This window comes from Scyliorhinus torazame, chromosome 14, assembly GCF_047496885.1.
Source record: "Scyliorhinus torazame isolate Kashiwa2021f chromosome 14, sScyTor2.1, whole genome shotgun sequence".
Classification (NCBI taxonomy): domain Eukaryota; kingdom Metazoa; phylum Chordata; class Chondrichthyes; order Carcharhiniformes; family Scyliorhinidae; genus Scyliorhinus; species Scyliorhinus torazame.
Genome location: NC_092720.1, coordinates 201,968,843 through 201,985,414, shown reverse-complemented (window position 1 = coordinate 201,985,414; position 16,572 = coordinate 201,968,843). Strand labels below are relative to the sequence as shown.

General features: G+C 49.9%; 1 protein-coding gene across 1 annotated transcript in view; it reads left to right on the top strand.

The window, feature by feature from the left end:
- Positions 1-237: 237 nt before the first annotated feature.
- LOC140389138 (uncharacterized) overlaps positions 238-16,572 on the top strand; it is a gene marked incomplete at its 5' end in the record, with an annotated part of 61,345 nt that continues 45,010 nt past the window's right edge. The window contains 4 exons of the mRNA XM_072473295.1: positions 238-335; positions 968-1,174; positions 1,264-1,363; positions 3,872-3,991. Of these exons, the coding sequence (XP_072329396.1) occupies positions 238-335; positions 968-1,174; positions 1,264-1,363; positions 3,872-3,991 (525 nt within the window). The remainder of the gene's footprint in view (positions 336-967; positions 1,175-1,263; positions 1,364-3,871; positions 3,992-16,572) is intronic.

Sequence of the window (16,572 nt, the reverse complement as noted above, 5' to 3'; positions counted from 1 at the left end):
AAAGATTCGGAGAGAGAAAGAGTCGGAGAGAGAAAGAGACGGAGAACGAAAGAGTCGGAGAGAGAAAGAGTCGGAAAGAGAAAGAGTCGGACAGCGAAAAATTCTGGGAAAGAAAGAGTCGGAGACAGAAAGAGTCGGAGAGAGAAAGAGTCGGAGAGAGAAAGAGTCGGAGAGAGAAAGAGTCGGACGGAGAAAGAGTCGGAGAGAGAAAGAGTCGGAGAGAGAAAGAGTCGGAGAGAGAAAGAGTCGGAGAGAGAAAGAGTCGGAAAGAGAAAGAGTCGGAAAGAGAAAGAGTCGGAGAGAGAAAGAGAACAAAAGAGTCGGAGAGAGAAAGAGTCGGAGAGAGAAAGAGCCGGAGAGAGAAAGAGTCGGAGAGAGAAAGAGTCGGAGAGAGGAGGAGTCGGAGAGAGAAAGAGTCGGAGAGAGAAAGAGTCGGAGAGAGAAAGAGTCGGAGAGAGAAAGAGACGGAGAACGAAAGAGTCGGAGAGAGAAAGAGTCGGAAAGAGAAAGAGTCGGAGAGAGAAAGAGTCGGAGAGAGAAAGAGTCGGAGAGAGAAAGAGTCGGAGAGAGAAAGAGACGGAGAACGAAAGAGTCGGAGAGAGAAAGAGTCGGAAAGAGAAAGAGTCGGAGAGAGAAAGAGTCGGAGAGAGAAAGAGTCGGAGAGAGAAAGAGTCAAGAGAGAGAAAGAGTCGGAGAGAGAAAGAGTCGGAGAGAGAAATAGTCGGAGAGAGAAAGAGTCGGAGAGAGAAAGAGTCGGAGAGAGAAAGAGTCGGACAGAGAAAGAGTCGGACAGAGAAAGAGTCGGACAGAGAAAGAGTCGGAGAGAGAAAGAGTCGGAGAGAGAAAGAGTCGGAGAGAGAAGGAGTCGGACAGCGAAAAATTCTGGGAAAGAAAGAGTCGGAGACAGAAAGAGTCGGAGAGAGAAAGAGTCGGAGAGAGAGTCGGACGGAGAAAGAGTCGGAGAGAGAAAGAGTCGGAGAGAGAAAGAGTCGGAGAGAGAAAGAGTCGGAGAGACAAAGAGTCGGAGAGAGAAAGAGTCGGAAAGAGAAAGAGTCGGAAAGAGAAAGAGTCGGAAAGAGAAAGTGTCGGAGAGAGAAAGAGAACAAAAGAGTCGGAGAGAGAAAGAGTCGGAGAGAGAAAGAGTCGGAGAGAGAAAGAGTCGGAGAGAGAAAGAGTCGGAGAGAGAAAGAGTCGGAGAGAGGAGGAGTCGGAGAGAGAAAGAGTCGGAGAGAGAAAGAGTCGGAGTGTGAAAGAGTCGGACAGAGAAAGAGTCGGAGAGAGAAAGAGACGGAGAGAGAAAGAGTCGGAGAGAGAAAGAGTCGGAGAGAGAAAGAGTCGGAGAGAGAAAGAGTCGGAGAGAGAAAGAGACGGAGAGTGAAAGAGTCAGAGAGAGAAAGAGTCGGAGAGAGAAAGAGCCGGAGAGAGAAAGAGTCGGAGAGAGAAGGAGTCGGAGAGAGAAAGAGTCGGAGAGAGAAAGAGTCGGAGTGTGAAAGAGTCGGACGGAGAAAGAGTCGGAGAGAGAAAGAGACGGAGAGAGAAAGAGTCGGAGAGAGGAGTCGGGGAGTGAAAGAGTCGGAGAGAGAAGGTGTCGGAGGGACAAAGAGTCGGAGAGAGAAAGAGTCGGAGAGAGAAAGAGTCGGAGGGAGAAAGAGCCGAAGAGAGAAAGAATCGGAGAGAGAAAGAGTCGGAGAGAGAAAGAGTCGGAGGGAGAAAGAGTCGGAGAGAGAAAGAGTCGGCGGGAGAAAGAGCCGAAGAGAGTAAGAATCGGAGAGAGAAAGAGTCGGAGAGAGAAGGAGTCGGAGGGAGAAAGAGTCGGAGAGAGAAAGAGTCGGCGGGAGAAAGAGCCGAAGAGAGTAAGAATCGGAGAGAGAAAGAGTCGGAGAGAGAAAGAGTCGGAGAGAGAGTCGGACGGAGAAAGAGTCGGAGAGAGAAAGAGTCGGAGAGAGAAATAGTCGGAGAGAGAAAGAGTCGGAGAGAGAAAGAGTCGGAGAGAGAAAGAGTCGGAGAGAGAAAGAGTCGGACAGAGAAAGAGTCGGACAGAGAAAGAGTCGGAGAGAGAAAGAGTCGGAGAGAGAAAGAGTCGGAGAGAGAAGGAGTCGGACAGCGAAAAATTCTGGGAAAGAAAGAGTCGGAGAGAGAAAGAGTCGGAGAGAGAAAGAGTCGGAGAGAGAAAGAGTCGGAGAGAGAAAGAGTCGGAGAGAGAAAGAGTCGGAGAGAGAAAGAGTCGGACGGAGAAAGAGTCGGAGAGAGAAAGAGTCGGAGAGAGAAAGAGTCGGAGAGACAAAGAGTCGGAGAGAGAAAGAGTCGGAAAGAGAAAGAGTCGGAAAGAGAAAGTGTCGGAGAGAGAAAGAGAACAAAAGAGTCGGAGAGAGAAAGAGTCGGAGAGAGAAAGAGTCGGAGAGAGAAAGAGTCGGAGAGAGAAAGAGTCGGAGAGAGAAAGAGTCGGAGAGAGAAAGAGTCGGAGTGTGAAAGAGTCGGACAGAGAAAGAGTCGGAGAGAGAAAGAGACGGAGAGAGAAAGAGTCGGAGAGAGAAAGAGTCGGAGAGAGAAAGAGTCGGAGAGAGAAAGAGTCGGAGAGAGAAAGAGACGGAGAGTGAAAGAGTCAGAGAGAGAAAGAGTCGGTGAGAGAAAGAGCCGGAGAGAGAAAGAGTCGGAGAGAGAAGGAGTCGGAGAGAGAAAGAGTCGGAGAGAGAAAGAGTCGGAGTGTGAAAGAGTCGGACGGAGAAAGAGTCGGAGAGAGAAAGAGACGGAGAGAGAAAGAGTCGGAGAGAGGAGTCGGGGAGTGAAAGAGTCGGAGAGAGGTGTCGGAGGGACAAAGAGTCGGAGAGAGAAAGAGTCGGAGAGAGAAAGAGTCGGAGGGAGAAAGAGCCGAAGGGAGAAAGAATCGGAGAGAGAAAGAGTCGGAGAGAGAAAGAGTCGGAGGGAGAAAGAGTCGGAGAGAGAAAGAGTCGGCGGGAGAAAGAGCCGAAGAGAGTAAGAATCGGAGAGAGAAAGAGTCGGAGAGAGAAGGAGTCGGAGGGAGAAAGAGTCGGAGAGAGAAAGAGTCGGCGGGAGAAAGAGCCGAAGAGAGTAAGAATCGGAGAGAGAAAGAGTCGGAGAGAGAAAGAGTCGGAGAGAGAGTCGGACGGAGAAAGAGTCGGAGAGAGAAAGAGTCGGAGAGAGAAAGAGTCGGAGAGAGAAAGAGTCGGAGAGAGAAAGAGTCGGAGAGAGAAAAAGTCGAGAGAGAAAGGGACGGAGAACGAAAGAGACAGAGAACGTTAGAGACAGAGAACGAAAGAGTTGGAGAGAGAAAGAGACGGAAAACAAAAGAGACGCAGAACGAAAGAGTCGGAGAGAGAAAGAGTCGGAGAGAGAAAGCGTCGGAGAGAGAAAGAGTCGGACGGAGAAAGAGTCGGAGAGTGAAAGAGTCGGACGGAGAAAGAGTCGAGAGTCGGACGGAGAAAGAGTCGGAGAGCGAGAAAGTGTCGAAGAGGGACGGAGACGGAAAACAAAAGAGAAGCAGAACGAAAGAGTCGGAGAGAGATAGAGTCGAGAGGGAAAGAGTCGGAGAGAGATAGAGTCGAGAGAGAAAGAGTCGGAGAGAGAAAGAGTCGGACAGAGAAAGAGTCGGTGACAGAAAGAGACAAAGATAGAGATAGGAAGGGACAGAGAGCGAGAAAGAGTCGGAGAGAGAAAGAGTCGGAGAGAGAAAGAGACGGAGAACGAAAGAGTCGGAGAGAGAAAGAGTCGGAAAGAGAAAGAGTCGGACAGCGAAAAATTCTGGGAAAGAAAGAGTCGGAGACAGAAAGAGTCGGAGAGAGAAAGGGTCGGACGGAGAAAGAGTCGGAGAGAGAAAGAGTCGGAGAGAGAAAGAGTCGGAAAGAGAAAGAGTCGGAAAGAGAAAGAGTCGGAGAGAGAAATAGAACAAAAGAGTCGGAGAGAGAAAGAGCCGGAGAGAGAAAGAGCCGGAGAGAGAAAGAGCCGGAGAGAGAAAGAGCCGGAGAGAGAAAGAGTCGGAGAGAGGAGGAGTCGGAGAGAGAAAGAGTCGGAGAGAGAAAGAGTCGGAGAGAGAAAGAGACGGAGAACGAAAGAGTCGGAGAGAGAAAGAGTCGGAGAGAGAAAGAGACGGAGAACGAAAGAGTCGGAGAGAGAAAGAGTCGGAAAGAGAAAGAGTCGGAAAGAGAAAGAGTCGGAGAGAGAAAGAGTCGGAGAGAGAAAGAGTCAAGAGAGAGAAAGAGTCGGAGAGAGAAAGAGTCGGAGAGAGAAATAGTCGGAGAGAGAAAGAGTCGGAGAGAGAAAGAGTCGGAGAGAGAAAGAGTCGGACAGAGAAAGAGTCGGAGAGAGAAAGAGTCGGAGAGAGAAAGAGTCGGAGAGAGAAGGAGTCGGACAGCGAAAAATTCTGGGAAAGAAAGAGTCGGAGACAGAAAGAGTCGGAGAGAGAAAGAGTCGGAGAGAGAAAGAGTCGGAGAGAGAAAGAGTCGGAGAGAGAAAGAGTCGGACGGAGAAAGAGTCGGAGAGAGAAAGAGTCGGAGAGAGAAAGAGTCGGAGAGACAAAGAGTCGGAGAGAGAAAGAGTCGGAAAGAGAAAGAGTCGGAAAGAGAAAGAGTCGGAGAGAGAAAGAGAACAAAAGAGTCGGAGAGAGAAAGAGTCGGAGAGAGAAAGAGTCGGAGAGGGAAAGAGTCGGAGAGAGAAAGAGTCGGAGAGAGGAGGAGTCGGAGAGAGAAAGAGTCGGAGAGAGAAAGAGTCGGAGTGTGAAAGAGTCGGACGGAGAAAGAGTCGGAGAGAGAAAGAGACGGAGAGAGAAAGAGTCGGAGAGAGAAAGAGTCGGAGAGAGAAAGAGACGGAGAGTGAAAGAGTCGGAGAGTGAAAGAGTCGGACGGAGAAAGAGTCGGAGAGAGAAAGAGTCGGAGAGAGAAAGAGTCGGAGAGAGAAAGAGTCGGAGGGAGAAAGAGTCGGAGAGAGAAAGAGTCGGCGGGAGAAAGAGCCGAAGAGAGTAAGAATCGGAGAGAGAAAGAGTCGGAGAGAGAAAGAGTCGGAGAGAGAGTCGGACGGAGAAAGAGTCGGAGAGAGAAAGAGTCGGAGAGAGAAAGAGTCGGAGAGAGAAAGAGTCGGAGAGAGAAAGAGTCGGAGAGAGAAAGAGTCAGAGAGAGAATGAGACGGAGATAGAGAGAGGAAGGGTGAGAGAGCGAGAAAGAGACGGAGAGCGAGAAAGAGCCAGAGAGAGAGAAAGTCGGAGAGAGAAAAAGTCGAGAGAGAAAGGGACGGAGAACGAAAGAGACAGAGAACGTTAGAGACAGAGAACGAAAGAGTTGGAGAGAGAAAGAGACGGAAAACAAAAGAGACGCAGAACGAAAGAGTCGGAGAGAGAAAGAGACGGAAAACAAAAGAGACGCAGAACGAAAGAGTCGGAGAGAGAAGGAGACGGAAAACAAAAGAGACGCAGAACGAAAGAGTCGGAGAGAGAAAGAGTCGGAGAGAGAAAGAGTCGGAGAGAGAAAGAGTCGGAGAGAGAAAGAGTCGGAGAGAGAAAGAGTCGGAGAGAGAAAGAGTCGGAGAGAGAAAGAGTCGGAGAGAGAAAGAGTCGGAGAGAGAAAGAGTCGGAGGGAGAAAGAGTCGCAGGGAGAAAGAGTCGGAGGGAGAGAGTCGCAGAGAGAAAGAGTCGGAGACAGAAAGAGTCGGAGAGAGAAAGAGTCGGAGAGAGAAAGAGTCGGAGAGAGAAAGAGTCGGAGGGAGAAAGAGTCGGATAGATAAAGAGTCGGAGAGGGAAAGAGTCGGAGAGAGAAAGAGTAGGAGAGAGAAAGAGACGGAGAGAGAAAGAGACGGAGAGAGAAAAAGTCGAGAGAGAAAGAGTCGGAGAACGAAAGAGTCGGAGAGAGAAAGAGTCAGAGAGAGAAAGAGTCGGAGAGAAAAAGAGACGGAGAGAGAAAGAGTCCGGGAGAGAAAGAGTCGGAGAGAGAAAGAGTCGGAGAGTGAAAGAGTCGGAGAGTGAAAGAGTCGGAGAACGAAAGAGTCGGAGAGAAAGAGACGGAGAACGAAAGAGTCGGAGAGAGAAAGAGTCGGAGAGAGAAAGAGTCGGAGAGTGAAAGAGTCGGAGAGTGAAAGAGTCGGAGAACGAAAGAGTCGGAGAGAAAAAGAGACGGAGAACGAAAGAGTCGGAGAGAGAAAGAGTCGGAGAGAGAAAGAGTCGGAGAGAGAAAGAGACGGAGAAAGAGACGGAGAATGAAAGAGTCGGAGAGAGAAAGAGTCGGAGAAAGAGTCGGAGAGAGAAAGCGTCGGAGAGAGAAAGAGTCGGACGGAGAAAGAGTCGGAGAGTGAAAGAGTCGGACGGAGAAAGAGTCGAGAGTCGGACGGAGAAAGAGTCGGAGAGCGAGAAAGTGTCGAAGAGGGACGGAGACGGAAAACAAAAGAGAAGCAGAACGAAAGAGTCGGAGAGAGATAGAGTCGAGAGGGAAAGAGTCGGAGAGAGATAGAGTCGAGAGAGAAAGAGTCGGAGAGAGAAAGAGTCGGACAGAGAAAGAGTCGGTGACAGAAAGAGACAAAGATAGAGATAGGAAGGGACAGAGAGCGAGAAAGAGTCGGAGAGAGAAAGAGTCGGAGAGAGAAAGAGACGGAGAACGAAAGAGTCGGAGAGAGAAAGAGTCGGAAAGAGAAAGAGTCGGACAGCGAAAAATTCTGGGAAAGAAAGAGTCGGAGACAGAAAGAGTCGGAGAGAGAAAGGGTCGGACGGAGAAAGAGTCGGAGAGAGAAAGAGTCGGAGAGAGAAAGAGTCGGAAAGAGAAAGAGTCGGAAAGAGAAAGAGTCGGAGAGAGAAATAGAACAAAAGAGTCGGAGAGAGAAAGAGCCGGAGAGAGAAAGAGCCGGAGAGAGAAAGAGCCGGAGAGAGAAAGAGCCGGAGAGAGAAAGAGTCGGAGAGAGGAGGAGTCGGAGAGAGAAAGAGTCGGAGAGAGAAAGAGTCGGAGAGAGAAAGAGACGGAGAACGAAAGAGTCGGAGAGAGAAAGAGTCGGAGAGAGAAAGAGACGGAGAACGAAAGAGTCGGAGAGAGAAAGAGTCGGAAAGAGAAAGAGTCGGAAAGAGAAAGAGTCGGAGAGAGAAAGAGTCGGAGAGAGAAAGAGTCAAGAGAGAGAAAGAGTCGGAGAGAGAAAGAGTCGGAGAGAGAAATAGTCGGAGAGAGAAAGAGTCGGAGAGAGAAAGAGTCGGAGAGAGAAAGAGTCGGACAGAGAAAGAGTCGGAGAGAGAAAGAGTCGGAGAGAGAAGGAGTCGGACAGCGAAAAATTCTGGGAAAGAAAGAGTCGGAGACAGAAAGAGTCGGAGAGAGAAAGAGTCGGAGAGAGAAAGAGTCGGAGAGAGAAAGAGTCGGAGAGAGAAAGAGTCGGACGGAGAAAGAGTCGGAGAGAGAAAGAGTCGGAGAGAGAAAGAGTCGGAGAGACAAAGAGTCGGAGAGAGAAAGAGTCGGAAAGAGAAAGAGTCGGAAAGAGAAAGAGTCGGAGAGAGAAAGAGAACAAAAGAGTCGGAGAGAGAAAGAGTCGGAGAGAGAAAGAGTCGGAGAGGGAAAGAGTCGGAGAGAGAAAGAGTCGGAGAGAGGAGGAGTCGGAGAGAGAAAGAGTCGGAGAGAGAAAGAGTCGGAGTGTGAAAGAGTCGGACGGAGAAAGAGTCGGAGAGAGAAAGAGACGGAGAGAGAAAGAGTCGGAGAGAGAAAGAGTCGGAGAGAGAAAGAGACGGAGAGTGAAAGAGTCGGAGAGTGAAAGAGTCGGACGGAGAAAGAGTCGGAGAGAGAAAGAGTCGGAGAGAGAAAGAGTCGGAGAGAGAAAGAGTCGGAGGGAGAAAGAGTCGGAGAGAGAAAGAGTCGGCGGGAGAAAGAGCCGAAGAGAGTAAGAATCGGAGAGAGAAAGAGTCGGAGAGAGAAAGAGTCGGAGAGAGAGTCGGACGGAGAAAGAGTCGGAGAGAGAAAGAGTCGGAGAGAGAAAGAGTCGGAGAGAGAAAGAGTCGGAGAGAGAAAGAGTCGGAGAGAGAAAGAGTCAGAGAGAGAATGAGACGGAGATAGAGAGAGGAAGGGTGAGAGAGCGAGAAAGAGACGGAGAGCGAGAAAGAGCCAGAGAGAGAGAAAGTCGGAGAGAGAAAAAGTCGAGAGAGAAAGGGACGGAGAACGAAAGAGACAGAGAACGTTAGAGACAGAGAACGAAAGAGTTGGAGAGAGAAAGAGACGGAAAACAAAAGAGACGCAGAACGAAAGAGTCGGAGAGAGAAAGAGACGGAAAACAAAAGAGACGCAGAACGAAAGAGTCGGAGAGAGAAGGAGACGGAAAACAAAAGAGACGCAGAACGAAAGAGTCGGAGAGAGAAAGAGTCGGAGAGAGAAAGAGTCGGAGAGAGAAAGAGTCGGAGAGAGAAAGAGTCGGAGAGAGAAAGAGTCGGAGAGAGAAAGAGTCGGAGAGAGAAAGAGTCGGAGAGAGAAAGAGTCGGAGAGAGAAAGAGTCGGAGAGAGAAAGAGTCGGAGGGAGAAAGAGTCGCAGGGAGAAAGAGTCGGAGGGAGAGAGTCGCAGAGAGAAAGAGTCGGAGACAGAAAGAGTCGGAGAGAGAAAGAGTCGGAGAGAGAAAGAGTCGGAGAGAGAAAGAGTCGGAGGGAGAAAGAGTCGGATAGATAAAGAGTCGGAGAGGGAAAGAGTCGGAGAGAGAAAGAGTAGGAGAGAGAAAGAGACGGAGAGAGAAAGAGACGGAGAGAGAAAAAGTCGAGAGAGAAAGAGTCGGAGAACGAAAGAGTCGGAGAGAGAAAGAGTCAGAGAGAGAAAGAGTCGGAGAGAAAAAGAGACGGAGAGAGAAAGAGTCCGGGAGAGAAAGAGTCGGAGAGAGAAAGAGTCGGAGAGTGAAAGAGTCGGAGAGTGAAAGAGTCGGAGAACGAAAGAGTCGGAGAGAAAGAGACGGAGAACGAAAGAGTCGGAGAGAGAAAGAGTCGGAGAGAGAAAGAGTCGGAGAGTGAAAGAGTCGGAGAGTGAAAGAGTCGGAGAACGAAAGAGTCGGAGAGAAAAAGAGACGGAGAACGAAAGAGTCGGAGAGAGAAAGAGTCGGAGAGAGAAAGAGTCGGAGAGAGAAAGAGACGGAGAAAGAGACGGAGAATGAAAGAGTCGGAGAGAGAAAGAGTCGGAGAAAGAGACGGAGAATGAAAGAGTCGGAGAGAGAAAGAGACGGAGATAGGAAGAGTCGGAGAGAGAAAGAGACGGAGAACGAAAGAGTCGGAGAGAGAAAGAGTCGGAGAGAGAAAGAGTCGGAGAGAGAAAGAGTCGGAGAGAGAAAGAGTAGGAGAGAGAAAGAGTCGGAGAGAGAAAGAGATGGAGAGAGAAAGAGTCGTAGAGAGAAAAAGTCGAGAGAGAAAAAGTCGAGAGAGAAAGAGTCGGAGAGAGAAAGAGACGGAGAGAGAAAGAGTCGGAGAGAGAAAGAGTCGGAGAGAGAAAGAGACGGAGATAGAGATAGGAAGGGACAGAGAGCGAGAAAGAGACATAGAGAGAGAAAGTCGAAGAGAGAAAAAGTCGAGAGAGAGAAAGAGACGCAGAACGAAAGCGTCGGAGAGAGAAAGAGTCGGAGAGAGAAAGAGTCGGAGAGAGAAAGAGTCGGAGAGAGAAAGAGTCGGAGAGAGAAAGAGTCGGAGAGAGAAAAAGGCGGAGAGAGAAAGAGTCAGAGAGAGAAAGAGACGGAGATAGAGATAGGAAGGGACAGAGAGCGAGAAAGAGACGGAGAGCGATGAGGTCGGAGAGAGAAAAAGTCGAGAGAGAAAGAGTCGGAGAGAGAAAGAGTCGGAGAGATAAAGAGTCGGAGAGATAAAGAGTCGGAGAGAGAAAGAGTCGGAGAGAGAAAGAGTCGGACAGAGAAAGAGTCGGAGAGAGAAAGAGACGGAGAGAGAAAGAGTCGGAGAGAGAAAGAGTCGGAGAGAGAAAGAGTCGGAGAGAGAAAGAGACGGAGATAGAGATAGGAAGGGACAGAGAGCGAGAAAGAGACGGAGAGCGAGAAAGAGACATAGCGCGATCAAGTCGGAGAGAGAAAAAGGCGGAGAGAGAAAGAGTCAGAGAGAGAAAGAGAACGAAAGAGTCGGAGAGAGATAGAGTCGAGAGAGAAAGAGTCGGAGAGAGAAAGAGTCGGAGAGAGAAAGAGTCGGACGGAGAAAGAGTCGGAGAGAGAAAGAGTCGGAGAGAGAAAGAGTCGGAGAGACAAAGAGTCGGAGAGACAAAGAGTCGGAGAGAGAAAGAGTCGGAAAGAGAAAGAGTCGGAAAGAGAAAGAGTCGGAGAGAGAAAAAGAACAAAAGAGTCGGAGAGAGAAAGAGTCGGAGAGAGAAAGAGCCGGAGAGAGAAAGAGTCGGAGAGAGAAAGAGTCGGAGAGAGAAAGAGTCGGAGTGTGAAAGAGTCGGACAGAGAAAGAGTCGGAGAGAGAAAGAGACGGAGAGAGAAAGAGTCGGAGAGAGAAAGAGTCGGAGAGAGAAAGAGTCGGAGAGAGAAAGAGTCGGAGAGAGAAAGAGACGGAGAGTGAAAGAGTCAGAGAGAGAAAGAGTCGGAGAGAGAAAGAGCCGGAGAGAGAAAGAGTCGGAGAGAGAAAGAGTCGGAGTGTGAAAGAGTCGGACGGAGAAAGAGTCGGAGAGAGAAAGAGACGGAGAGAGAAAGAGTCGGAGAGAGAAAGAGTCGGAGAGAGAAAGAGACGGAGAGTGAAAGAGTCGGAGAGTGAAAGAGTCGGACGGAGAAAGAGTCGGAGAGAGAAAGAGTCGGAGAGAGAAAGAGTCGGAGAGAGAAAGAGTCGGAGAGAGAAAGAGTCGGAGAGAGAAAGAGTCGGAGAGAGAAAGAGACGGAGAGAGAAAGAGTCGGAGAGAGAAAGAGTGGGAGGGAGAAAGAGCCGAAGAGAGAAAGAATCGGAGAGAGAAAGAGTCGGAGAGAGAAAGAGTCGGAGAGAGAAAGAGTCGGAGAGAGAAGGAGTCGGAGGGAGAAAGAGTCGGAGAGAGAAAGAGTCGGAGGGAGAAAGAGCCGAAGAGAGTAAGAATCGGAGAGAGAAAGAGTCGGAGAGAGAAAGAGTCGGAGAGAGAGTCGGACGGAGAAAGAGTCGGAGAGAGAAAGAGTCGGAGAGAGAAAGAGTCAGAGAGAGAATGAGACGGAGATAGAGAGAGGAAGGGTGAGAGAGCGAGAAAGAGACGGAGAGCGAGAAAGAGCCAGAGAGAGAGAAAGTCGGAGAGAGAAAAAGTCGAGAGAGAAAGGGACGGAGAACGAAAGAGACAGAGAACGTTAGAGACAGAGAACGAAAGAGTTGGAGAGAGAAAGAGACGGAAAACAAAAGAGACGCAGAACGAAAGAGTCGGAGAGAGAAAGAGTCGGAGAGAGAAAGAGTCAGAGAGAGAATGAGACGGAGATAGAGAGAGGAAGGGTGAGAGAGCGAGAAAGAGACGGAGAGCGAGAAAGAGCCAGAGAGAGAGAAAGTCGGAGAGAGAAAAAGTCGAGAGAGAAAGGGACGGAGAACGAAAGAGACAGAGAACGTTAGAGACAGAGAACGAAAGAGTTGGAGAGAGAAAGAGACGGAAAACAAAAGAGACGCAGAACGAAAGAGTCGGAGAGAGAAAGAGTCGGAGAGATAAAGAGTCGGAGAGAGAAAGAGTCGGAGAGAGAAAGAGTCGGAGAGAGAAAGAGTCGGAGAGAGAAAGAGTCGGAGAGAGAAAGAGATGGAAAACAAAAGAGACGCAGAACGAAAGAGTCGGAGAGAGAAAGAGTCGGAGAGAGAAAGAGTCGGAGAGAGAAAGAGTCGGAGAGAGAAAGAGTCGGAGAGAGAAAGAGTCGGAGAGAGAAAGAGTCGGAGAGAGAAAGAGTCGGAGAGAGAAAGAATCGGAGAGAGAAAGAGTCGGAGAGAGAAAGAGTCGGAGAGGGAAAGAGTCGGAGAGAGAAAGAGTCGGAGGGAGAAATAGTCGCAGAGAGAAAGAGTCGGAGACAGAAAGAGTCGCAGAGAGAAAGAGACAGAGGGAGAAAGAGTCGGAGAGAGAAAGAGTCGGAGAGAGAAAGAATCGGAGAAAGAAAGAGTCGGACGGAGAAAGAGTCGGAGAGAGAAAGAGTCGGACGGAGAAAGAGTCGGACGGAGAAAGAGTCGGACGGAGAAAGAGTCGGACGGAGAAAGAGTCGGACGGAGAAAGAGTCGGACGGAGAAAGAGTCGGACGGAGAAAGAGTCGGACGGAGAAAGAGTCGGACGGAGAAAGAGTCGGACGGAGAAAGAGTCGGACGGAGAAAGAGTCGGACGGAGAAAGAGTCGAGAGTCGGACGGAGAAAGAGTCGGAGAGCGAGAAAGTGTCGAAGAGGGACAGAGACGGAAAACAAAAGAGAAGCAGAACGAAAGAGTTGGAGAGAGAAAGAGTCGGACAGAGAAAGAGTCGGACAGAGAAAGAGTCGGAGAGAGAAAGAGTCGGACAGAGAAAGAGTCGGACAGAGAAAGAGTCGGAGAGAGAAAGAGTCGGAGAGAGAAAGAGTCGGAGAGAGAAAGAGACGGAGAGAGAAAGAGACGGAGAACGAAAGAGTCGGAGAGAGAAAGGTTCGGAGAGAGAAAACGTCAGAGACAGAAAGAGTCGGAGAAAGAAAAAGGCGGAGAGAGAAAGAGTCGCAGAGAGAAAGAGTCGGAGGGAGAGAGTCGCAGAGAGAAAGAGTCGCAGAGAGAAAGAGTCGGAGACAGAAAGAGTCGGAGAGAAAAAGAGACGGAGAACGAAAGAGTCGGAGAGAGAAAGAGTCGGAGAGAGAAAGAGTCGGAGAGAGAAAGAGACGGAGAATGAAAGAGTCGGAGAGAGAAAGAGTCGGAGAGAGAAAGAGTCGGAGACAGAAAGAGTCGGAGAGAAAAAGAGACGGAGAACGAAAGAGTCGGAGAGAGAAAGGGACGGAGAGAGAAAGAGTCGGAGAGAGAAAGAGATGGAAAACAAAAGAGACGCAGAACGAAAGAGTCGGAGAGAGAAAGAGTCGGAGAGAGAAAGAGTCGGAGAGAGAAAGAGTCGGAGAGAGAAAGAGTCGGAGAGAGAAAGAGTCGGAGAGAGAAAGACTCGGAGAGAGAAAGAGTCGGAGAGAGAAAGAGTCGGAGAGAGAAAGACTCGGAGAGAGAAAGAGTCGGAGAGAGAAAGAGTCGGAGAAAGAGTCGGAGGGAGAAAGAGTCGCAGAGAGAAAGAGTCGGAGACAGAAAGAGTCGGAGAGAGAAAGAGACAGAGGGAGAAAGAGTCGGAGAGAGAAAGAGTCGGAGAGAGAAAGAATCGGAGAGAGAAATAGTCGGACGGAGAAAGAGTCGGAGAGAGAAAGAGTCGGACGGAGAAAGAGTCGGAGAGAGAAAGAGTCGGACGGAGAAAGAGTCGGACGGAGAAAGAGTCGGACGGAGAAAGAGTCGGACGGAGAAAGAGTCGGACGGAGAAAGAGTCGGACGGAGAAAGAGTCGGACGGAGAAAGAGTCGGACGGAGAAAGAGTCGGACGGAGAAAGAGTCGGACGGAGAAAGAGTCGGACGGAGAAAGAGTCGGACGGAGAAAGAGTCGGACGGAGAAAGAGTCGGACGGAGAAAGAGTCGGACGGAGAAAGAGTCGGACGGAGAAAGAGTCGGACGGAGAAAGAGTCGGACGGAGAAAGAGTCGGACGGAGAAAGAGTCGGACGGAGAAAGAGTCGGACGGAGAAAGAGTCGGACGGAGAAAGAGTCGGACGGAGAAAGAGTCGGACGGAGAAAGAGTCGGACGGAGAAAGAGTCGGACGGAGAAAGAGTCGGACGGAGAAAGAGTCGAGAGTCGGACGGAGAAAGAGTCGGAGAGCGAGAAAGTGTCGAAGAGGGACAGAGACGGAAAACAAAAGAGAAGCAGAACGAAAGAGTTGGAGAGAGAAAGAGTCGGACAGAGAAAGAGTCGGAGAGAGAAAGAGTCGGAGAGAGAAAGAGTCGGACAGAGAAAGAGTCGGACAGAGAAAGAGTCGGAGAGAGAAAGAGTCGGAGAGAGAAAGAGTCGGAGAGAGAAAGAGTCGGAGAGAGAAAGAGACGGAGAGAGAAAGAGACGGAGAGAGAAAGAGACGGAGAACGAAAGAGTCGGAGAGAGAAAGGTTCGGAGAGAGAAAACGTCAGAGACAGAAAGAGTCGGAGAAAGAAAAAGGCGGAGAGAGAAAGAGTCGGAGGGAGAGAGTCGCAGAGAGAAAGAGTCGCAGAGAGAAAGAGTCGGAGAGAGAAAGAGTCGGAGAACGAAAGAGTCGGAGAGAGAAAGAGTCGGAGAGAGAAAGAGTCGGAGAGAGAAAGAGACGGAGAACGAAAGAGTCGGAGAGAGAAAGAGTCGGAGAAAGAGACGGAGAATGAAAGAGTCGGAGAGAGAAAGAGTCGGAGAGAGAAAGAGACGGAGATAGGAAGAGTCGGAGAGAGAAAGAGACGGAGAACGAAAGAGTCGGAGAGAGAAAGAGTCGGAGAGAGAAAGAGTCGGAGAGAGAAAGAGTCGGAGAGAGAAAGAGTCGGAGAGAGAAAGAGTCGGAGAGAGAAAGAGTAGGAGAGAGAAAGAGTCGGAGAGAGAAAGAGATGGAGAGAGAAAGAGTCGTAGAGAGAAAAAGTCGAGAGAGAAAAAGTCGAGAGAGAAAGAGTCGGAGAGAGAAAGAGACGGAGAGAGAAAGAGTCGGAGAGAGAAAGAGTCGGAGAGAGAAAGAGACGGAGATAGAGATAGGAAGGGACAGAGAGCGAGAAAGAGACATAGAGAGAGAAAGTCGAAGAGAGAAAAAGTCGAGAGAGAGAAAGAGACGCAGAACGAAAGCGTCGGAGAGAGAAAGAGTCGGAGAGAGAAAGAGTCGGAGAGAGAAAGAGTCGGAGAGAGAAAGAGTCGGAGAGAGAAAGAGTCGGAGAGAGAAAGAGTCGGAGAGAGAAAGAGTCAGAGAGAGAAAGAGACGGAGATAGAGATAGGAAGGGACAGAGAGCGAGAAAGAGACGGAGAGCGATGAGGTCGGAGAGAGAAAAAGTCGAGAGAGAAAGAGTCGGAGAGAGAAAGAGTCGGAGAGATAAAGAGTCGGAGAGATAAAGAGTCGGAGAGAGAAAGAGTCGGAGAGAGAAAGAGACGGAGAGAGAAAGAGTCGGAGAGAGAAAGAGTCGGAGAGAGAAAGAGACGGAGATAGAGATAGGAAGGGACAGAGAGCGAGAAAGAGACGGAGAGCGAGAAAGAGACATAGCGCGATCAAGTCGGAGAGAGAAAAAGGCGGAGAGAGAAAGAGTCAGAGAGAGAAAGAGAACGAAAGAGTCGGAGAGAGGAAGATTCGGAGAGAGAAAGTGTCGGAGAGAGAAAGAGAACAAAAGATTCGGAGAGAGAAAGATTCGGAGAAAGAAAGATTCGGAGAAAGAAAGAGTCGGAGAGAGAAAGAGTCGGAGATAGAAAGAGTCGGAGAGAGAAAGAGTCGGAGAGAGAAAGAGTCGGAAAGAGAAAGAGTCGGAGAGAGAAAGAGTCGGAGAGAGAAAGATTCGGAGAGAGAAAGTGTCGGAGAGAGAAAGAGTCGGACGGAGAAAGAGTCGGAGAGAGAAAGAGTCGGCGAGAGAAAGAGTCGGAGAGAGAAAGAGTCGGACAGAGAAAGAGTCGGAGAGACAAAGAGTCGGAGAGACAAAGGGTCGGAAAGAGAAAGAGTCGGAAAGAGAAAGAGTCGGAGAGAGAAAGTGAACAAAAGAGTCGGAGAGAGAAAGAGTCGGAGAGAGAAAGAGCCGGAGAGAGTAAGAGTCGGAGAGAGAAAGAGTCGGAGAGAGGAGGAGTCGGAGAGAGAAAGAGTCGGAGAGAGAAAGAGTCGGAGTGTGAAAGAGTCGGACAGAGAAAGAGTCGGAGAGAGAAAGAGTCGGAGAGAGAAAGAGACGGAGAGTAAAAGAGTCGGAGAGTGAAAGAGTCGGACGGAGAAAGAGTCGGAGAGAGAAAGAGTCGGAGAGAGAAAGAGTAGGAGAGAGAAAGAGTCGGAGAGAGAAAGAGTCGGAGCGAGGAGTCGGGGAGTGAAAGAGTCGGAGAGAGAAGGTGTCGGAGGGACAAAGGGTCGGAGAGAGAAAGAGTCGGAGAGAGAAAGAGTCGGAGGGAGAAAGAGCCAAAGAGAGAAAGAATCGGAGAGAGAAAGAGTCGGAGAGAGAAAGAGTCGGAGAGAGAAGGAGTCGGAGGGAGAAAGAGTCGGAGAGAGAAAGAGTCGGCGGGAGAAAGAGCCGAAGAGAGTAAGAATCGGAGAGAGAAAGAGTCGGAGAGAGAAAGAGTCGGAGAGAGAGTCGGACGGAGAAAGAGTCGGAGAGAGAAAGAGTCGGAGAGAGAAAGAGTCGGAGAGAGAAAGAGTCGGAGAGAGAAAGAGTCGGAGAGAGAAAGAGTCAGAGAGAGAATGAGACGGAGATAGAGAGAGGAAGGGTGAGAGAGCGAGAAAGAGACGGAGAGCGAGAAAGAGCCAGAGAGAGAGAAAGATGGAGAACGAAAGAGTCGGAGAGAGAAAGAGACGGAAAACAAAAGAGACGCAGAACGAAAGAGTCGGAGAGAGAAAGAGTCGGAGAGAGAAAGAGTCGGAGAGAGAAAGAGTCGGAGAGAGAAAGAGTCGGAGAGAGAAAGAGTCGGAGAGAGAAAGAGTCGGGAGAGAAAGAGTCGGAGGGAGAAAG